This window comes from Lissotriton helveticus, chromosome 5_1, assembly GCF_964261635.1.
Source record: "Lissotriton helveticus chromosome 5_1, aLisHel1.1, whole genome shotgun sequence".
NCBI classification, from domain to species: domain Eukaryota; kingdom Metazoa; phylum Chordata; class Amphibia; order Caudata; family Salamandridae; genus Lissotriton; species Lissotriton helveticus.
In genome coordinates this window covers 131,813,057-131,837,112 of record NC_136065.1, presented here as the reverse complement: position 1 = coordinate 131,837,112, position 24,056 = coordinate 131,813,057, and the positions used below count along the sequence as shown (strand labels likewise).

Sequence of the window (24,056 nt, the reverse complement as noted above, 5' to 3'; positions counted from 1 at the left end):
AACAGAATCTAAGATGTTTTCCTTCATTTTCTCCTTTTCTCAGTCAAACATTTGCCAGGTTTTTTTCCTAATGAATTGTGCACACAGCAGCAGCTGGCAATCCCCAAGAGTGGTGGGGTAGGCAAATGGGTGGAGGGTGGGCGCAATGACGTAGGTCAATCAATCAATGAGCATTTGTATAGCGCAGCACTATCACCTCTAGGGGTATCTGGGCACTGTGGAGGTGACATTTCCCTTGAAGAGCCAGGACAGAGACTAGCAGAAAGAGGAATGAAAAAGGTCAGAAACGAGAATAAATCAGAAAAATGAAGGTCAGAAATGAGCAAAAATAGGAAAAATGAAGGTCAGAAACGACCAGCTAGAGAAAAAATAATGGCCAGCAATGAGCAGAAAGACGACAAATAACGGGGAGAAACAATCAGAAAGAGGAAAAATAAAGGTCAGAAACAAGCAGAAAGAGGAAAAATAATGTTATGTTATGTTATGTTATGTTAGTAGTTTTTATAAGGCGCGCAGCTGCCCCAGCCAAGGGGCGTCCTGGCGCCTGATCAGGTACCACAACACAACAAATCGATGCTGGGAAGAAGAGGGAGGAATCAGTCAGCGATTGGGAACAAAAAAGTTTTTATGGCGCGCCTAAAGGAAGTAAGGCTATTCAAGGCTCGAATATGGACAGGGAGAGAATTCCATAATCCTGCCGCTAATACTCGAAAGGAGCGACCTCCCATCCTACTCAGTCTAAACCGTGTATTGACCGCCAGATGGAGAAGTTCCGATCTAAGAGACCGCGTAGGAACATAGGAGGAAACAAGCTTAGCGAGGGCTGGAGGAGAGGAAAACTTCAAGATTTTAAATGTCAGGCAGAGAGCTTTAAATTTAATTCTCTGTCTGACCGGCAGCCAGTGGAGAGAAGTCAAAACTGCAGAAACAGAACACTGTCTAGGAAGGCCAACGATGGCTCGCGCCGCGGCATTCTGCACCCTTTGCAGTCTAGTGGCCTCCGCCTGATTCACTCCGAGCATCAGCGCACTCCCATAGTCCAGCCGAGAAAGAATGGAGGCTTGGACCACCAGTTGCCGAGTAGGGGGGTCGAAGAATTTGAGGACCGGTCGCAGCCCTCGCAGAATACCATAACAGGTAGCTGCAACCTTTTCCGTATGGCTGGTGAAGGAGAGTGTAGGATCCAGCCAGACCCCCAGGTTCTTAACTTCGGCAGCTGGGATGGGAGTCACCCCCAATTCTGGAGGCCACCACTGGCCACCACTGGTCTCCCCAGAGCTCCCCAGAGCTCCCCAGAGCTCCGCCTGCTTTCCTAAGATCAGGACCTCGGTTTTTTGGGCATTTAACTGCAGACAGTTAGTTCGCATCCAATTTGCCACGGCAATGAGTCCTGCACGGAATCTGGGAGCGTTCACCTCGGGATCACCACTGAGTGTCACCGCCAGCTGCGTGTCGTCGGCATACGATGTCATGGTTAGGCCACATTGTCTGACGACTGCAGCCAGCGGTTTCACATATAGGTTGAACAGAGTGGGGCTCAACGCAGAGCCCTGCGGAACCCCCAGCCCCAGTGGATGGAAAGAGGACTGACACGGTGGAATAGCCACTTTAAAAAACCGGTCCGAGAGGAAAGAGCGAAACCATTGGAGAGCAGTCCCCTCAATTCCCACTGCCTCCAAGCGCCGGATCAAAATGTTGTGAGACACCGTGTCAAACGCGGCGCTCAAATCTAGCAGGAGGAGCGCCGCTGTCTGCCCAGCATCCAGCACCGTTCGCAAGTGCTCGGTCATAAAAAGCAGTGCAGTTTCGGTGCTGTGTTGTGCACGAAAACCATTCTGGCTCTGGTCTAGAATGTTATTTCGAGAAAGGTGGGCAGACAAGATGGAGTTCACGTGTGCCTCAGTGACCTTGGCGGTCCAGGGCAGGAGGGAGATGGGACGATAGTTTTCTGGGAGTAGGGGGTCAATGGGCAGAAAGAGGAAAAATAAAGGCCAGAAACAAGACAAAAGGGGCATAAAAAAGATCCGAAACGAGGAGAAAGAGGCAAAATAATGGGCAGAATGGGCAGAAAAAGTCCATACCCAGTCCGCTGGCTCGCCTCCTCCAGTCCTTTGCGTCAGTCCCTCAGTGCTAGAAGCTTGAAGTTGTTGAGTTCTCCGCACCAATTCAGATGCTGCTCTCATGCAGCTGATAATGTTCAGCATCATGAGAGCAGCACCAGGATTCGCTGGAGCAGGCTGACTTGACATTCCTACCGGCACTGAGACAGCTGGGTGGAGAGGTTTACACTTTGCATGTCAGGCTGACCGTTGCAAGACAGCCGGCCAAAGTGACATGCACAATGTAAACTGTTGGATTGAGCACCACTACCATGCTGCTAGTCAGCATCAGTGGCCCCACCCCCAAACACAGTCTGGGACTTGGGAAAGGTAAAAATTAAATGGTAATAAATTGAATTGTTTACCATTTTATTTTTCACATCTGTGGTACTGGCAGTAGGGGACGACGCTCCTCTGCCCTTAAGGAAGGCCCGCCGCTTTGTGCATGTAAAAAGGAACACATGAGTGCAGTTATTCTGTATAACATGTATTCAAGACTCAGGTCAAAACACCCACACCAGCTCAAATCAGGTATTAAGGGTTGTAGTCCAGAATATTGTTCACTAAATATCATGTTACAAAACTATTGTGATCAATGCTTTGTGGACCAAAATGGCAAGGGGGGAAGTGAACGTAGGTAAGTATAGATTTACTACTCTTAACTCCACATCTATGTACCTTGAAGCTATATAAAACCTATGCTTGAAGGATTTTCCCACTTTGGATGTGTGATGCAGAATGCAGCACACATGCAAAGTGGGAAAAAAAAAGAAAAATGAAAACATTTCTGCTTGTTGCGCTTGCCTCAAGGAGGCAAAGGATTTTGGTATAAATCCCTGACCACAATTCTTTGAGATAGGGATTTGCATAACAATCTATAGGTGGCTGCATGGGAACACCCATGCACCACCCATGGAATATCCGTTGATGCACAGTAGTGTATGGCAATGCATTGTGCAACTTCGTGTCACTTTAGGTTACTATCCAACACAAATCCTGTTGTGCGATGGGCCGTGAATCTCTCCTGAATATTTTGGGCTTACTTTGGAAAAGTAACGCAAACCCACACAAAGCATTTTTTTAAATCTTCATCCACATTCAGTGTTGATTGGTTACAGAAAATCCTCTTAATTGCGTTGTAAATTCAAACTGCAACATAGATCGTTGGGTGGATTAGCGAAATTATTTCAGTAATGCATGGTATGGTGTTACAAATTCTATTGGAAATCTCCTCCGTGTATAGCCCTTTCTCCACAAATCAAAGATCTTCCCTTACTATCCAGGTATAAATCAAGCTGAAGATCTGGATAGTAGATCTTTAAAAAATACAGAACATTTGCCACTGCTAAAGATGCGATGGTACGCTGTTGTGATGCTCCTCATTCAGTTGCAAAGTAAGGGCCATTTTTGATGTTTAATTACTAAAGAAAGTGCAAAATGAGCATGTACATCTGTGCAATAATTCTATTTTGTTTTCCCTTAAAGTGCACACTAGTTTTATGTTGTTTTGTTAAGTTATCTTACGCTAATATGTCTTATTGTGTGTTGTCTTAATGCATCCTATCTTATAATGCACTTGTATACCTCCAGGCGTTTCTTAGTGCTAATGGAAAACTGTAAATGTCTGACATAACTAGAGCACATAATAAAAGTGGGCGAGAGGGAGCAGATGTATTGTATATTTATTTCTGTCATTTTAGGCGGTCAACTACATGCCCCACTTTTTCAGAACGTTTGTCCCAGGTTAACAGGGGAAAATGGAAGAGGCCTGTATACCTTTAGAAAACTTTTTATTTTTCAAAAAGGCTTTTCTTTAAACTTGTGATTTCCTTTAGAATGTGATAGCATGGGCACCAAAGAGTTGGGTTGGTGGAAGCACACCATCTGCTACCCTTCTGTTGGCTAGCCCACCTTATTTTTAGTGAACCACCACCTGAAAGTCAGAAAAGAATAGCTACATTCAGGGAACCCCCAAACTTTCCTCAGCATTAACTTCTCATCCCCTCCCAAAGCAATTCCTGGTACCCTGCCACCCACTCTCAGCACCATCTGCACTTACCCTGCCCATCATCCAACAGAGTAAAAAGAATGGTGTCCTGCCATCCATATCACTATCTCTTAAATATCTCTTCAGTGTATCTCCTTACTGCCACTCAACTATAAAATAAATATTTCCTTGCTGTAGGAAACCCACCTTTTCTGGGTGACCACCCCAGACTTTTCATTGTTTGTGGACCTCCTACTTATATTTCTGCTGGTTTTAGAACTCTGTGCACTTTACCCCTGTTAACCAGTGGTAAACTGCATATGCTCCCCCTTTAAACATGGTTGAATTGGCTTGCTCCTAATTGGTATATTTAACTTGCCTAAAAGTCCCTAGCAAATGGTAGAAACTGTAAGTAGGGTCTAGAAGTTGAATTCCACTTGTAGACTGCAGCAGCTATTGTGCCATCGACCATACTGGCAGTGGAAACACGGCTTCAGGCCTACCCTGTGTAGCCTGGCTGTTGTAGTGTAAATCTGCAGTGTGACCTGGTAAAATAACCTTTTTGACAGGTAAAACCCCCCTTTTAAAGAATTGGTAAGTCACCCCTTGAGGCCCTCATGGAAGGGTGATTGGTATTTAAAAGTGAAATATGTAGAAAGTTAATGTTACCATGTCCCTGCTGTGACGCAGCCCTAACAGTTTTTTTCACTGTGGCAGGCCTAGCTGTTTTATGCAGAAAGTAAGAGTACATAATAAAATATAAATAGTGTATCTCGGAAATGAGACTAGTGAAAACAATAATTAAGCAACTATTCTTAATGGTTATTAAAATCCAATTTATTGGTGAAATTGGTTGTTTAACAAATATGAGGAAAAGTATATTTTATAAAGTTACACTTTGCCTTCTTGAACTGTCAGAAAGCTTATTACCATGCCTCAACCAGCTCTCAACCTGCGCTCAGCCTTGAATTGGTGTGAAATAGGTGAGAAAACAATAGGCTGACCTGAATGAGCAGATATGACTCCTCTGAAAGCCACACAATATGCAGGGTAGGGGCTGAGGGTATTTTTTAACATCACAAAGTCAAATTCTGCTGGAAAGTTCTGTTCAGTCACATGTAACACTTGGGGCACAATTAAAAGGGAGCAGAAATGCCCTGACACATGGGATTATTGTGCTTGTTTGAAGTAAGACAAAAATAAACAACTAAACAAGTGGGTAGGATTGGCCCCTATCACATGGATTAGAGAGTGCCCAGGTGTTTCCTTACCCACCAGTTGGTGCAAGGCATAAACGTTGCACCTCCAAGCACCCACTTCAGAACACTTTCTTGACATGAAGAAAATCTGAAGAGGATTGGACCTGCTGTCTGTGACCTGAGAGAAGCCCTGAAAACTGGACCTGCCCCTTCTTGTACCCAGGACAAAAAAGTGGACTCCAAGAGTGAGATGGTGGATCTTCTATGCGGATTCAGTTAGCCAGCAAGCTCTAAGAGGCATTTTCCTGGAAGAAGTACCTAGCTGACCAGCGGCAATGGGACCTGCATGACCCTGCTGTTGGCCTCTGATTGACACCTGTACATCTTTAAGTGCCTCATCTGAGGTCACTGGGGGACTTCAGAAGTGTACTTCTGTTGTTAATATAAGTGATGCTTTATGCTTTTCAAACCTATTTTTACTTATAAATTTAACAATTCATATCTCTGGCTACCCTTATTAAATTTGTTGTCATATTGGAGTCATTGTGTTCATTAAATTCTACTAATTTTTCTACATCGGCTAGGGGTTTTTATTGTTTGGTAATTTGACATTATTACTCTTTTGGTAATGCACACAAACTTTACACATTGCCCTAAGTTAAGCTTGACTGTTCTGCGCCATAGGGACTGGGGGGTGAGGTCAGATTAATTGATCAACTTCAAGGGTTGACCCTGACTTTCATAATACATAAATCAGGCCTAAAGCCATGTGTCTGGGCATTTTTGTGATGGCAAAAGTCTTCAATCACACTAAAGTCTCTGGACCCTATCTTGTCTTCCAGTGACAAGGTTCGAGTCAGCCACATCACTCCACTAACATGGACGGACCACTCCATGTTAATTACATTTCCACATAACAGAGTATCAAACATCCCTACAGATTCTAAGAACACCCCAAGCCGCTGTTGGAAGAAAGTTACTGAAACCTAATGGCTCAATGCCCTCCAACTAAACTACCCAGAGCCTACCAACAACCTCATCAACAACACAAACAACTTCAACAAAAGGATCACCACCTATGCCAACTTGGCGCCCCTGAAAAACACCAAACCCAAAAGATCAAACAAACTAGCTAGTTAGTACAATGCTGACCTCAGAGAATCCAAGAGAGTTTGAAAACAACTTAGAAGGAAATAAAGAACCACCCAAGGAACCATCCCAAGAAACACCTACAAGGCAGCACTTAGACACTATCACCATCAAGTAAAAGAGACCAAAAAAGGCACTGACCCTTGAGAATCAAAACAAGCTACAACAATGGCAAGGAACCTTTCATCATCATCACCAACTAAACAGCTGCAACTCAAACCATCACCCCTATACAAGAACTCTGCAACAACCTCTACGACCTATTCCATGAAAAAATCACCAAGATCTACAGCATCTTCAAACCCCAGCCATCTCCCATCAACCTTACCTGCCTGCTAACCTCATCGACCAAAGACTACCAAATTAACCCATCACCCAGTCCATTCAGGGCCTCCCACAGACTCCTGCCCCCACCATATCTACAACTTGGGAAGACCGACGATCAGTGCTGCACTCACTTCCATCATCAACACCTCCCTCAAGACAGCCAGCTTCCCAGAGAGCTGGAAACATGCTGAGGTCACCGTCCTCCTCAAAAACCCTTAGCTGACCCCGAAGTAAACAGCAACTACCGACCTATCTCGATGCTCCCCTTCCCAGTCAAAGTCATCAAGAAGACCATCAACAGACAACTCTCTGACCACCTAGAATGCCACAAACCCCTGGATGATTTGTAATCAGAATATTGAAACAATCACAGCACTGAAACAGCCCTCAGCGCTGCCAAAGAAAACATACGCACCATCGTTGGCCATGGACAGACTGCCGCCCTCATTCTCCTCTACCTCCACGCCACTTTTGACACCATCTACCACCATACTATCATCGCCAGACTACACACAGTGAGAATACAAGGAGCAGCACTCCAATGGATAGCCTCCTTCCTCTTCGTAAGTACACACTGAGTCAGGCTCTCGCTGTTCACATCAGAACTCAAGGACCTCACCTGCAAAGTCCCATAGGGTTCATTACTCAGCCCTACACTTTTCAAAATGTACATGACTTCTTTGGCAAACATCATCAGATCCCATGGAATCAAGATCATCTCCTAGCCCAGCTCATATTTTCCCTTGCAGATGACACCATCACCTCGAAGACAAACTTCAAACAATGCATGACCAGCATGGCCAGTTGCATGGAAGAACACTGCCTTAAACTCAACACTGACAATGCTGAAGTGCTGATCTTCTTTAATAAAATATCACCTTGGGCCTCCATCCTGGTGGCCCACTGATCTTGGACCCACATCCACCTCAACCAACCTCGTTAAGAACCTAGGCCTCCTCCTGGATACCAACCTCACCATGAAGTCCCAGGTCAATGTCATCACCCCCTCATGCTTCCGCATCCTCAGCATGATACGTAAAATCTCCGAGTTTTTCCCCACTAGACACCAGATGTACCATTACACAGGCCCTAATCACAAGCAGATTGGACTATGGCAACGTGCTTTATGCCATCATCCCAACCCATCTTCTTCACAGACTTCAAACCATCCAAAAAGCTGCCGCTAGACTAATCCTTGACCTCCCGCGCCTAACCCACACCACACCACTACTCCGGGTGCTCCACTGGCTCCCCATCCAGAAACTATGCCAGTTCAAACTTCTCACTCACACATTCAACACGGGACTCGCATACCTCAATCATCGTCTTTACTTCTACCAACCCACCAGACAAGTTCGCTGAGCATCACTCTCACTTGCACATGCCCCACATCTGCAGAAGCACAACGGGAAGTCATTCATTCGCCTACCAAGATACCAAGTCTTTTATTACCTAGCCCAACACATCAGAGCTTCCTCATCACTTCTTAAAATCTGCAAACAGATGAAGAACAGGCTATTCAATTAGTCTTTTTGCTGGACCATCAAGATTGCCTGTCTTTCATTACTAGCCTCACCACACGCCTGCACTCACCTACTCAGCACCTGGATACCCTCATGGGTGAAAAGCAACACTCTATGAATCCACCTTAAATTACATAGCCATGATCACTGGCTTGCCATCAAAACCTAAGCAGTCCTGCTGTATTGAGTATAAACTTTGCCACAAGTCAAAAAGTGCAACACAAACACTCTTTCTAGTGGAAGCACACTGATTTGGCCCAATCAAATCCTGTACCCAGGAACCCCAACATGTGAGTGGAGCCCCTCTCTGCAGTACTCTGAAAGCTCTTTTTTGTGTATCACATATGGTCAGGCAGCAGCTGTACTTTCGAGCCAGGCCAAAAAATCCATGCAGGTTATTGTAGTCCTGGGCATCCCTTACTGCTCAAAAACACACAACTGCACTCTGATGTCTAAAGTTAATAATCGAAGGGAAGGATGCTGAGACTGGAATATAGCAATACATTCTTCACAATCGCCTTCTTCCCATCTGTGCTACGCTAAAGAAAGCAAACACCATAAATGATCAACTTATCTAAGAAAGTTTAACAACTTTACAATGCCAGGTGTGCACCGCCAAAAGGTCACGCTCTATATCATTGTAAGCTTGATTCTTAATGTGTGTTAGTGAGACCCCTGTAGGCAGTCATACTGCTGCTGGCTCAGGCAGTACTACTCTCCACCAACATGTGGGCAGAGCAAAAACTCCACTGTCAAGCCAGACCTAAAAATATGTAACAATTAGCCAACTAAACAATGGCATGGCACAACGGTTGACACTTTCTTAAATAATTTAGTGACAACAGAATCCCAAATCATGTGTCTGTCCTCATAACATTTAAAACTTTTGTAGCTGAGTCTTCTGTAAATCATCTCCTAGTCATGTGGGAAACCTTTTTATTGAGGCAGTGGATTTATAAAATGGGTGGACTGAACAACCACCAAATTTTACTGCCAACGTTAGTATGCATCCCTTGAAACTGAGAACACTGTGCGCAGCCAAGGACATATGTTAGAAGATAACCGACCCGCATGGAGCAGTCTTGGCTATAGATAGTACACTGAACAACACAGGGCCTGATTCACAAAGGTAAACTAGCACTTTGTGTAAGTAAAACATTTGTTTTGGAATTACCAAAACTTCATTTTAATAGTAAGTTTATAAGTGTGGAGAACTTCACACACAAAAAGATACAACATGCCTATCTTTTCATGTGGTGTCGCCACACTTGTAAACTTACTATTAAAATGTAGGTTTGCGAATTCCGAAACAAGCGTAAACTTACACAATGTGTAAGTTTACCTTTATGAATCAAGCCTAAAGCATCTTGGAAGGTGAGAGCAGAAAGGGGTAGGCATATAGACACCTATTCGCACGTCTAAACATAAAAAGCATGGAAAATAGCCCTAAAATAAATAGGATGTTGAGTGAACACATTATAGCTAAGCAGTTTTTGCTATGAAGAAACGAGTTAACAAGAGGAATATTGTAATTCTGAATGAGAAGTTAACCTTATCACAAATTCTAAATATTAATCCTTGAGAAGATCCCAACTACCAGATTGAAAGTACAAGGACTACTGTACATTGAATTAATTTGTTAAGCTCAGATGGGTCAAGAAGACTAGTGAAAGTGTCTTCGTGCTATGACTACTATGTCTAAATATCTTGATGTACGAAAAAGAAAGGATAAAAAATATAGGTGATGGACAATGAGACCATATGGCTGGCAGTGAGGGAGCAGGTGATCTTCATTGAGTCATGGATCCATTTCTATTCTCGATTCAAAGGCTTACTATGATCTTGTGCAGAGCATACAGGCCAATAGAACCTATTTAGGTAGGAGACTCCCAAGTTCTAAGCCCAAAATTGCTTAATTTTGGCTGTCTCAAGCCTGAAATTGCCTCTTCTTCAATAGATCTCAATGGGGGAAATATATTCTCCCGATTATTTTAAAAAATCTCCCACTTTCCTCAACTAACATGTTGACATATATGGTAGAGGTCTTGCAGCAGACTGGCCTTGAAGGCCAAGGGATATCCACTCTTTATAAAATGAGATACGTCCAACTACAAATAAATTATGTATACGGATCATTACTCTTCATCACCACAGTTGAGGTGGGTTCATCTCTGAGCGAAACACACAAGTGAATCTACACCATCAACGTTGATAAGGGAGATGACTGGAGCAACTTTAAAGGCTCTAATCATGGCTTGCAACACCAGAAGCCAAGAGGGCGAATCCTGTGAATTTATGAAACTGTTCTTCAGCTTCTCTATCAAATATCAGCCTTGAACACAAAGTGCTGTAGGCTCTTTCGTTGATGAAGGTTATTTCTTGTTGTATTCCTACAAGAAAATATGAAAAGAACTGTTCTAAAAAAACATTTTCTTTTCAGCTTCCACTGCTGATTCAGCCTCTTCTGTGTGCAGTCGCCTGGTCAGACAAAAGCCTCCATTTCCACAACAGCAACTCCTCCCCCTGGATGGCGGGACTTCATATTTCCAAATGATCTAAAAGGAAAAAATAACAAAATACTTGTATTCAATATATGTAAGTGGTTTTAGTGCATACACCTCACTTGTTATTGTTATGTTTGGATTTATTTTGATTAATAAGCTCCTTAAGTATTCTTTAAATGCTACCAATGATGTTGTGTATGGGAAATGAGGAAGAACTTCTGACTCACTACCACTTTCTAAATCTTTGAGTTAGGTCAGGAGTGAACATGCTGTGACTGACTGTTCAGTTAATAAGATACTGACTAAAGATTAGTGATTTATTTCAACCATCTACCTTCCACCTTCTCGTGATGACAATACAGCAGTTGGAATTGTGGTGCTAAGTGAATTGAGCTTTTTATACTCTTTTGATCACCCATGAATGGTTGGATGCCCATCAAGTCCTAAGGATGGTCTCCATGAATTGCTAATAAGGGGACCGAAACATCAACAGAAAATGAGCTCCTAAGGGCAGTACTGAAGTTAGATGAAGGAAGATATCCAAGCTCTACTTTTCAAAACTATCAGGGCTCGACTTCTTGAACATTACCCTTTAGCCCTTGGATGGCTTCCTATATATTATATACTGGCGGTCACCAGTAGGTAGTTATAGTTAGGACCTAGTTTCCATAGGAAAAGCAATTTTTGACTTGTCTTTAACTTTGGCGTAGTTTGACCAATCTTCATGAAATTTTCCCCAAAATGTGTCATGGTAGGTTCTGGTTGTCATAGAAAGTGTGGGGGAACTAAGGACCAAGAATTTGGGGTGCAAAATAAGGATGTGTTTGTAATGTTAACTTCCATAGAAACCTTTAGCCACAGTTACAGCCCAATCCGCTGAATGGACTTCCATCAAATTGTACAGGGAGGTAGATGTTGGTTCAAGTAAGTGCCTTTTGCCTATTTGGTGCATATCAGTTTGGTAGATTTTGTGAAATTTAAGCAGTGTATTATAGTGATATCTCTGGTTGTGGATACTTCATGACGGTTACACGAGTAATCCCGAATGCATGCACCAACGGAAATGCTCTAGTTGGCTGGACGGAACCTGAACAGAAAGTTGCACCCGCCAGTTTATTGATTGGGAATGGTCCCCGGGATGAACATTTCCGAAAAAGCTCACATAATAGGGTCAGAGTAGAGGTACTCTGACCCTATGTGTGAGAAATGGGAGTGTTAGTGACACAAGTTATGTGTCCAAAATTGACTTTTTTCGTTGCGCGTGACATTTGTGACGATGCCGCGACCACCAGCGTGGTCCCCGTGTACCATCGAGGGTGCATCGCGAATATCACGGCAACACCGCCAATATTGGTGGGACTATGAAAAAATATATTGATGAATCATTAATACGCATTGTTATAGATATATTGAGATTCTGGTCATTGTTTTTATAGAGTTATTCATATATTGAGTTATCTTCTGTGATGGTTAGAATTAATTATATAGTTATAATTTTTGAATGTGGAGGTGGCTATTGAATTCCTGCTTTTGCTTTTCGCATTCAAGACGTAACCACGGGGATCGCGACGACCAATGTCATCTCGATCTCCAGCCTCACCGCGAAAACGGAAAATAGATTTTAGAGATGGTTGTTACAGAAATTCAGTAGAAAAACATGATTTTATAGAATACTGTAAGAAACCCCTACTGTGTACAATACTGTAATATGTGTGGATATATGTGTTTCAGACTTTATGGAAAAGGTGTGATCAACGGCGTCATCACGACATCCCGAATAACCGCAAAAAAGGAAAATAGGTCTGAAATATGTTTTTAAAGAAACTTAGTACAAAAATATAAGTTTAAACATGATTTGAAAGAAGTATGTACATAGTAATATGTGTAGTGCAATGTTCAGAATGAATTTTTTTAACATATTTATGGATATGTTGTTGGTCACTGAATGTCAGGTTACTTAGAAAAGCCCTGTTGCCTTCTTCTGTAAAGTGCACTCCATCATTTCTATACATTCCATGCATGTCAAAATGCAGATTGTTGTTATAGATACAGCCCATGCGATGGTCTCGGTGGAATGAAGAAACAGATTTATGAACATGTTTCCTGGCTTTGTCAATCTATGGACAAAATTGATTTGATGAATTCCATTTCTGTCTTTGACATATACTAAAGTACACCAAGACACTGTGAGGGAAAAGTGACAACAGTTTTGCAAAGGTTTCTTTCATTAGGATTTCCAGCCCCAGCCCATTCAATGTGCCTAGGTCATATATATATATATATATACCTATATATCTATATCTATATCTATATATATATGTATATATATATATAGATTTAGATATAGATATACATATATATATATTACCTACTAGCGATAGCCAGTAGGTATATATAGTTAGGATTGTTTTCCATAGGGAAATCGCAACATTCTATTGGGAATAACTTTGGCGCCGGTTGAGGAATCTTCCTGAAATTTTCCTTAACTTTGCCTCGCGGCGCTCCGCTCCTTCTCTGAAAGTTTAGCGGGGATTCGTCAAGCGGGGGCCGAGATAAAAGGGGGGTCCCAAAACATGCTTTCCCCATGTTAATTTCCATAGTGCGGTTGGACTCACTTTTAGCCCGAACGGCTGAATGGTTTTCCACCAAACTTGGCAAAATTGTAGGGACTGGTAGCCCGATGTGCCTTTGCTATGTCTCAAGATATGTGCTCCAGTGGTTTTTACGAAAATTAACTTTGAAAAAATATATATTGGGCTACATTGGGCTATATATATGTTAGAGCCCAAATGTAGCCCAATGTAGCCCAATGTAGCCCAAAGATGGCCACCAGAGACAAAAAAAAACAAATGTAGCCCAAATATCAGCCAAATGTAGCCCAACTATAGCCCAATGACAGAATGTCCCAGAGTGTTCTAAAGAACAACTAGAGCGCTAACAGTCTTACTTATGACAAAAGTATGGCACACCTGAAGTCATCTTGATTGGAATAAAGTGTTAACACTTAAAACATTTAATTTGCAAAGGAACAAAATGAGGGGGTTCATTTTGCCATAGAAATTATGATTAGCGCTGAAGAAAGAAAAATTAGGGCACATTTTGAGTGACTTCTCAAATCCTCTTATATTTCATTAAAAAAATTCTGATATGCAGTCTCCCAAGATGGCCACCAGAGACAAAAGGGCCCAAATGTAGCCCAAATATCAGCCAGATGTAGCCCAACTAAAGCCAAATGACAGAATGTCCCAGAGTGTTCTAAAGAACAACTAGAACGCTAACAGTCTTACTTATGACAAAAGTATGGCACACCTGAAGTCATCTTGATTGGAATAAAGTGGTAACACTTAATACATTTAATTTGAAAAGGAACAAAATGAGGGGCTTCATTTTGCCATAGAAATGTTATATATATATATATATATTCACTGAAAAAACCATAGGTTACACACCAGTTATAGTTAGGAATTAGCATTTAAAAAACCTTTGAAATTCACTGAAAAAACCATAGGTTTCACACCAGTTATAGTTAGCTGGAAATTTTACTCGCATAAAACCATTGAAATTCCCACGTTATAGTTAGTTGGACTCACTATAACTTGCACGTCTGCAATGCACTGCTGATGACGTCACATATTACATCACTCATGCATATATTTAAATATTTAAACATTACTCGCTAATATATGTATTCACTAAGATACACTTAATAAGCCAGTTAACCAATCAATTTTTGTTTTAAAAACACTGAAAAAACCATAGGTTTCAGGCCTTTTATAGTTAGGAATTAGCATTTAAAAAAACCTTTGAAATTCACAGAAAAAACCATAGGTTTCAGGCCTTATATAGTTAGGAATTAACATTTAAAAAACCTTTGAAATTCACTGAAAAAAACATAGGTTTCAGCCTTATATAGTTAGGAATCAGCATTTAAAAAACCTTTGAAATTCACTGAAAAAACCATAGGTTTCAGGCCTTATATAGTTAGGAATTAGCATTTAAAAAAACCTTTGAAATTCACTGAAAAAACCATAGGTTTCAGGAGTTATATAGTTAGGAATTAGTTTTTAAAAAACCTTTGAAATTCACTCAAAAAACTATAAGTTTTAGTGGTGTTATAGTTAGCTGGACAATTTACTCATACAAAACCAATGAAATTGCTCCTATATAGTTAGTTGTACTAACTATATTTCGTGCACCCGCAATCCACTGCTGATGATGTCACATATTAGATCATTCATGACATGGTCAGGGACATCACTAATGACATCTCAAATGACATCACTGATGACATCACTGATGACATCATCCACCTGACAATCACATACACCTTTTCATACACTATTACAATTTTTCATCACTGTTTGTACACACTGTTCTTTGTGCAGCAAGGCGCTTTATAAATTACTTATTATTATGGTAAAATACAGAGTATCATATTTAAATCCATTGTCACAGCAATGCAAGTATCTAAAAATACACTCAGTGATTCATAGATGTATACACACATCTAATCACTTACCTATGGATTCACTCATACATGCTGTCAATGAACAATAGAACACTATCAAAAATACTTATACATCTATATCGACATTAAACAACAGCACGCATCCTATTCACATATGAAGTCATCCTACTCACTTATGCAAACAATGGATCATACTTACATATTTACTTAGCAAAACACTTATACAAACACCACTTCTTCTATTCATTTAGATAGTAAGTCATACTTAGTGAATTATAAAATCATTATTACAAGTATACAGTTATCCATACAGTCACTCACACAATCATTGTGTCTTATGTATACTTATTTATATACAACAACTGACACATACACTGCCTTTTATTTTTCTAGTTTGTTGGACCTGTACCTTTGAAAAATATATTTGCTCATCACCACACTCATAAAGAGATTCCCTCACCCAAACTGTTAGAACATGTAGTTTTAACTCCATATATCTACTGAATCAACTATTCACACATCTTTGGACAGTCACACACCCCCCACCGAACCACACACACTTTCACACTCCCATACAAATACTCAGTTAACTAATCAATAATAATAATAATAATAAGCTTTATTCGATTTTCATAAAAAATCATAAAAGCACAACACATACATCAGAATATAATCACAATTAATAAATGTTTACGTATGCGTTAACAGTTAAAAACAGCAAATGTAATAATCAAATCATAAAAAATTCGTTCAAGTGCGATACAATTTAAAGTGCAATTTGTACTGTCCAACACAATGAGCATGGAGGGGCCCAGGCAAAAAATGTTTACCGCATTGTTTTCCGCAACAACATGACAGATCTTAAAAAACAAGATACCGCAAAAATCACATGCTCGTCTTCGAGTTTTAATAATCTTAAGAAGGCAGACCTACAATTTCTTACACCCCACCGATTTAAAAGAGGTTTTAGATAAAGTTTTCTGGGGGTGGAATAGAAAGTGCAAAAGAACATTATATGCAGGTTAGATTGCAGAGCGGTATTATCGCATGTGCAGGAGAGTTTAGAGGTAGACCAATTATTTCTCTCCGGTACGGATACCATACGAAAGAAGGACCCAAGGCGAAGACGGGACAAAAGCATTCTGTGATACGGGCTGGGATCCACATTTAGGTACTTTTGCATGCCTTCATTGGGAGTGACCTCTTGAAAATTTAAGATGGTTTGTTTATTCTTTTCAACATTCCATCTCAAAGTTTCCAGATGGGTGGTTAGTGTTTTTCTAAGAACTGATCTAGATATACCCTCCAAGGTTCTAGGTTTTACAAAATAATCTGGGAGACCCAGGTCATTAAGTAAAGATCTTACATACGACAACCATCGGAAACTTGCGACCCCATCTAGGGCCAGGCAATCCTCCAAGAGGTCCCTATTGAAACTGGCTTCCCTTGTGGTCCATACCTTGTGCCATAAAAGAATTGGGGCCATCTTAATTATGTCGCTCAGGTACTTAACTCCTGTCTCTATGTGCGTCATAAATGAAGATGAGGTTTTTGCTACACCTAGAAGATAACTGATGAATTGATTCTCACAGCCCTGCAAAGATTGATCCTTCTCAATGCCCCAAAGTCCCGCCCCGTAGGTGGCTGTGGACACACACTTCGCCCGGTATATCTGTACCAGCTCTTTGATGGGTTTACCACCCACTCTGTTAGAAAAAGCGCGTAAAGCGCCTATGGTGCGAATGAAGGCCAGTTTCCTCGCTTCGATCGCCTGCTTCCAACGGCATTGCCTGTCAAACAGTATGCCCAAGTAGCAGAACTTATCTACAGTGGCTATATTCTGTTTGTCCAGGGACACATTACAAGGCGCCCTCCTACGCTTGTTGGTACATGGCATGGTATATGTTTTTGAAATATTCACTTTCAGTCCTCTATCCTGCATAAACCCTGCAAATTTAGTCACCTCCCTCTGCAGTCCCACTTGAGTCTGGGACATTATTGCCGCATCATCGGCGTACAAGAGGATTGGCACCGGTGAACCTTTCACGGTAGGGTAATCATTTTGAAAAAGAGAGAGGTATTGGCCCACTGAATTTATATAATAAGTAAATAGCCTTGGGGCCAAAATACACCCTTGTCTAACCCCTCTTGACAGGGCAAATTTATCGGTACATTCGCCCTGCTTGCCATATCTTACTCTTGCCCCGCAGTTATGATACAGCTCTCTAATGAAGGTGATTATGCGTGCATCAATGCCCATCTCGGCCAATGTTGACCATAAAAAGATATGGTCCACGCAGTCAAAAGCACAACTTAAATCAACAAAAGTTATAAAAAGTGACCCACCTCTAGCCTGAGTGTATTTAGCACATAAAAGGGCCAGGTTTAGACACTGCTCAGCAGTCCCTAGGCCCTTCCTAAATCCATATTGGAAGTGTGAGACAACATTGTGCTCTTCCTCCCACTCCTGAAGTCTCTTTAAAATAATCCTCCCTGCTAATTTCATGAGGCCATCCAATAAGGATATTGGCCTGTAGCAGGTCGGGTCGTCTCGCCTGCCCTTTTTAAAAATGGGGACCACTATTGCGTCCGACCAAGTTTCAATAAACCCCTTTTGATTGCCCTTGTTCAGCACATTTGTAAGCAGAGGGGCCCAGAAGTGTGGTTCAGCTTTGTACACGTCTACCGGGGTACAGTCTGGCCCTAGAGCTTTACCTGCTGCACTGGCCCTAATTGCATCCTGCACTTCACCTACTGAAAAAATAACATCAATCGGGAATGGGGAGACTGGTAGATGGGTGTCCGACCTGCTTTCTATAGTTTGGGGAGATATTGGAGTCCGCCCTATCGAGATGGTAACGTCGGCTGGCTTTGTGTGCTTATATAATTGCCTAAAATGTGTGAGCCATCTATCGCCCGTTATTGCCAGATCTATTTTATTTCCACTATGATTCGGTTGGTACAAAGATTTGACCAATCTCCAAAATTTAGTGGTATTTTTCCGGGAGGATGCTTCTCTTAGTGTGGCCCAGGCTTGCTTTTTTAAGGCCAGAGTTCTTTCTTTTAATACACGTTTATATGCTTGCCTAGCACTGCGGATTATGTGAGGGTCCCTCGGTTTAAGGGCCAAAACTTTTTTAAGGGCTTTTAGTGCTTTTGTGCACTTCCCATCAAACCACCCTTCTCTAGGTGTGCTATTATTATTCGCTGCCCGGGTCAGCAAATTTTTAATCCGATATTGGATATTGGCAAAAGCTGTCATGACAGAAGAGGGGTCCGCATCTTCCCCAAGGCAAACATTAACATCATTTACAGACTCGGAGAGTAGCTTTTTCAGAAACACACTGGGGACAATCTTCTCCCATTTCACCACGTAGCCATTAGTTTTAGATAGTTCTATCCTATAAGGATACATGCGATGGGTGGGATTTTTAACGTTTCGCTCCTTTACTTTTACACTGATGGAAAGGGGGTAGTGGTCGCTGAATACATCCTTGCCAACCACCCACGAGATCAAAAACCCAAGCTTGGCAGTGGTTAGTATAAAGTCAATAGTTGAGTTGCAACCTCTACCAAAGAAGGTTGGCTCAAACTGCACAGGTGCGGGACAGATCTGGTTGGCAAAACCAAGATCAAAATTAAAAACAAAAGTGTTTAACAGCATCCCCCTCTTTGTGTGAACAAAATGAGTTGGAATTTCCTCACCAAAATCTGCAAGACCACACAAAGGAGAATCGGACTGTGGGCAAATCGTACAGTTAAAGTCCCCTACCCAAATTATTATTGCCCCCTTAAAGTGATCCACAGAATGCAACATCAGACGTGACATATATGACATGGTGGACTCCAGTTCAATATCAGACATATTATTGTAAAAGTTCACCAGTACAATATTCTCTGACATGCCCCACATAAAAGATAAAATTTGGAGGTGGGAACTGGAGAAGAATTTGTGGATCTTAACCTTTGCTGTTGTTGAAACATAAACACAAAGACCCCCCTTATTATGACCCTGAGCTGACAGCGTGGCCGGAGAGTGAAAAGTTTGGTACCCCAGAAGATGAACTTCTTCACAACACCAAGTTTCTTGGAAACATATGATGTCGTGCATGTGAATAACATCTAACCAGACTTTGTTGTGAACTTTACTGGCCAGCCCCGCAACATTCCATGAGAGAAGTGAATTAGAAACGGGTACATTACTAATGACCCCACATGTGCGGCCAGCATTCACACAAGGTATATCTAATTGCTGAGTTGGAGTGATTCGAGTAAGGGAAAGAATTGAAGGATTGAAAGTGGAACAATTGAGCGTGGACAGTTGGGGCAAGTATTGTGTGGAGCCAAGTAGCAAGGGTTCACCAGAAGAATCCATCCCCGCCACCATACTGCCCTGACGGCTCTTAGGCTGCTTTTTAAATGGGCTAGATGACAAGAAATGGGCCGATACGCACTGACTGTACTGCGAGCCCACAGAAGGCTTAACTTTATTAATCGACTTATGAAGTCATTCATTGTCATCTAAGCCTGAGAGCGGATGGTAAAAATTGGACAGGGGTATATTCCAGAAATCTTTAGGGTTATGATGTTGTGGATCGCCCCAGTGCACGCTGGGGTTATGAAAATTTCTCGGTGGTAGGGGTGCCTGACTGGGCTGCAACCAGAAATCATTGGTATTATCATAGTGATTCCGACCCCTTGGTGTTCGCATGCCATCCATACTATGTGGGGCAAATAATCTATGCAAGATTGGGGCAGAGGTGTGCAAAGGGTAGGGGAAGGGAGTGTTGTGACCCGTATGATGTTTATGAGATGTAGAAATAGTAGGGCCACCGGGGGCTTGTTGGCGACCATAGCTATCAGAATGGTAAAATCTAGACCGAGCTGGTGGTTGTCTCAGCATGGCCTCGGGATAGAAGTAGCTTAAGTTATGGGTTGAGATTCCCCCCTCTCCCATTCCGGGATACCAGTCACTGATGTATGTGACCAATCTGTGATCTTTGAAGTTAACTAAGATCACATCGCCTTCAATATCCTTGGGTCTGCTACCTACCCAGTGGCATCGCCTGGCTGAGACGATATCGCCATTTAAATGTGGCGGAAGAGGTCTGTTTCTCCTCAACCAATAGATAACCTTGTTTTTTAAATTGGCCTGATGTTCAGGGTTACCTTCTGGCGGGGGCGGAACTCCTGTAAGTGCTATAACATAGTTTATGCACTTAGGTGGTAGATCAGCGGTATTCCTTGATCTTCTATTAGATTGATGTGTTACAGTAAAAGGATGTTTTGAATTAATGCTATTATTGGAATGCGTACTATGGGGCCTTGTAGTGGTATGAAGTTTTCCTACGGTCAAGGATTTTTCCAATACAGTGGTATTGATATTACTATTATTACTATTTTTGGCATTGGGGTTACCGTTCTGGGGGAATTTTGGTGACCCAGCTATAGATGGTGCAATTGCCTTAGGGATACCGGTCACCGTCTTAGGTGGTTTAGATTCTTTAGTGGGCTGTGGTAAGTCTCTCGAGACGTTCGATTTAGGGCAAGGAATCCCCTTTTGTTCTTGTAAGATTTTGTCGACGTTCTCCCCTAATCTTTTGATCCTTTCAGTAAGGGGAAGGATCAACGCCTTAATAAGGCGGTCGATGTCATTCAGTAACCCTGCGTAACTGGGTACCGAGATTGAGTTGGCGGTCATCTCTTTCGCGAGATCTACAGTCCCTACCTTGTCTGGGATAGTGAATGAAATGTGTGGCACTTGAATGGGAGGAGCGGTTCTCCTTTTAATTATAAGCTTCTTTCTTCTCTTCCTTGGTGGAGAGCCAGAGGGGATTATACCAGAGGGGGTTTTGAGACTCTTAGTGGAGTCCCTAAGCGATGATATTAGAGGCTGGCCCTCGGGAATACTCTTGGTATGATGGTCAGGTCCAATTGGTGTAAACACAGGGGAAGGTATGCCTATATCATAAAGGAGAGCTGATTCCGCAGAAGGAGTGCTTAGATCAATGATCTGGATGTCAGGTACCTGGGAATGAATGGAGTCAGAAATAGTAATAATGTCCTTCTGTACCGGGGGACTAGTCTGGAAAATGAGGGGAATGCCTTCTATAGAAGGGGAAGTATTAACGTGATCTACTGGTGTGGTAAGATCCATGGGGGACGATAGAGTTGTTATGGTTGCATCCAGGGGCTGAAGAGGACTTAGTTTTAATTTTTCAATGGAGAGACGTCGACCCGCTCGTTTCTCTGCCAGAGTGAGCTCCCGGTCTACATCAGTCTTGATTTTGGCAAAAAATTTGTCCAAAGGTCCAAGCAAGGGAGACCCTTGTATGGCCCGCGCCTGGGTAACCTCAGAGGTAGACATCACTAAGGACGTATGGGGACGTGTAAGGCAAGAGGCAGGATTGGGAAACACTAATCTGATTGACAAGAAAAAGGCACTAAAATAGAAAAAGCACAATTCTACCAGGAGGTCACCTACCAAAGAAATATAACAAAATTCGGGAAGTCTAACTAACAATCTGCAAGGGCAAAGAGAGTGAGCCCGGCCCGGCCGCTATCGGCCCCGGACGGCCACAGACGGTCCCGCCCTTTTCCCGGGCTTCTCCCGTCGCCCTCCCGCGCGCTCCCGCGCAGCGGGAACGGTAGGTCCTCTATGTAGCTGTCCAATAGGCTACCGGGAGGGCGGGGCCGGCAGGGAGAGCAGCCCAGCTGGACTAAGGGCGCGCGGGGACTCCTGGTCCTCGGAGTCCACCGCTGTCGCTCGCAGCCCTGCCGGTCAGTCCAGGTAAGCGCCCCTTCTCTGTCCTGAAAACCGCTACAAGCCGCGAAGCGGGACCCGCGAAGCGGGTCCTGCGAGATGTAGCGGCTGTAGCAGGCTGCAACAAGCTTCCTCTATGGAGTAGGTGGTGCCTTGCAAGGGCTCGGCGTTTGTGCAGTGTATCCACTGGAGGCCAGGTGACGGCGGTATTTAGCGCTGTGAAGGTGAGGGTGAGGGCGGGGCCGGCAGGGAGAGCAGCCCAGCTGGACTAAGGGCGCGCGGGGACTCCTGGTCAGCGGAGTCCACCACTGTTGCTCGCAGCCCTGCCGGTCAGTCCAGGTAAGCGCCCCTTCTCTGTCCTGAAAACCGCTACAAGCCGCGAAGCGGGACCCGCGAAGCAGGTCCTGCGAGATGTAGCGGCTGTAGCAGGCTGCAACAAGCTTCCTCTATGGAGTAGGTGGTGCCTTGAAAGGGCTCGGCGTTTGTGCAGTGTATCAATAACTAATATAGACTTTCACATAGCTAGTAACCAACTGTAGAATCAGTTTACACAACAACTGACAAAGTTATACAGATATTCACACAGTTTAGTCACTATCCACTATATTTAGTGAGACATTATAAATTGGTCAAGTAAACAGTCAATTACACTGCTACTAAATCCTCCATTTAAATATTTATTTATATATATCCACTCAGTCTTCAATGTAAATTGCTATATATATAATGCATATTTAAATAACGAAGCAAACCACATTCACTGGATGATGTCATCAGTGATGTCATCAGTGATGTCATTTGAGATGTCATCAGTGATGTCACTGACCATGTCATGAATGATCTAATATGTGACATCATCAGCAGTGGATTGCGGGTGCGTGAAATATAGTTAGTACAACTAACTATATAGGAGCAATTTCATTGGTTTTGTATGAGTAAAATGCCCAGCTAACTATAACACCACTAAAACTTATAGTTTTTTGAGTGAATTTCAAAGGTTTTTTAAAAACTAATTCCTAACTATATAACTCCTAAAAGCTATGGTTTTTTCAGTGAATTTCAAAAGGTTTTTTTAAATGCTAATTCCTAACTATATAAGGCCTGAAACCTATGGTTTTTTCAGTGAATATATATATACATATATATACAAATCCTCGTAGATTAACGTTCCTTCTCCAAAATCCATGAAATAAGAGTGTGCACCCAGCTACCCAGCTTAAGTGTAAGTATTTTTTATTTTCAAATTTTGCCCATTCTGTCCGCCATGACGCGTTTCGACCCTCGGCCTTGATCACACAACAACCCTCGCCACTCCAACGGTCCAGCCACACTCTCCAAGCTACTCCAAGAAAAGCACTGCAAAAGGTCCAGGTGCTAGTGAGTATTTATTATCATATTTTTTCAATGTGATTTAAAGCAACACCCCGCATGGAACGCCTACGCGTTTCGGCTTGCGCCTTCAGACGGTCAGTTCCTAAACCAACAACATACCGTGTTTACAAATAAAAGAGAAAAGAAAAAAGGACAATTATATCCTCATTATTCACTTCATGTTACACAACAACTAGGGCACCAACTCCCCATAACAGGCACATAGCTTCAGCCAAATTGTAGTTCCAAATGTAAAATAAATACACTTGTCCAATAGTACCACAAAGGCTGTAGGGATATATAACAAAATAGTGATGCATTGTCATGGGTGAACTGCTGATATAATATCAGACATTACAAATAAAAACGTAACCATTGTAAGCAACGAGACTCTAATATAAATAATGTCTAACAAGATGATGAAGACAATTCCAACTAATTAATCACACCTGATTTCATCATATCTATAGTGGTAGACCTCTTTAGGCAACACATAAAATTCATATGAGCTAAGCAACATCAATATGTGTATATTCATTCTAAATGATCATATAACTCCCATACAGCTGCGTATATCGGATTGTGGTCTAAACCACAAAACATAATAGAGTGAAAACTAGTCCACATGCAAATCTTGTAGTATCCTTTATCTGTAAAACGTGTGGG

General features: G+C 42.3%; 1 protein-coding gene across 1 annotated transcript in view; it reads right to left on the bottom strand.

The window, feature by feature from the left end:
- Positions 1 to 10,688: 10,688 nt before the first annotated feature.
- LOC144753019 (uncharacterized) overlaps positions 10,689 to 24,056 on the bottom strand; it is a 202,757-nt gene continuing 189,389 nt past the window's right edge. Inside the window, exon 8 of the mRNA XM_078640824.1 lies at positions 10,689 to 10,839. Within this exon, the coding sequence (XP_078496950.1) occupies positions 10,767 to 10,839 (73 nt within the window). The 3' untranslated portion in view covers positions 10,689 to 10,766. The remainder of the gene's footprint in view (positions 10,840 to 24,056) is intronic.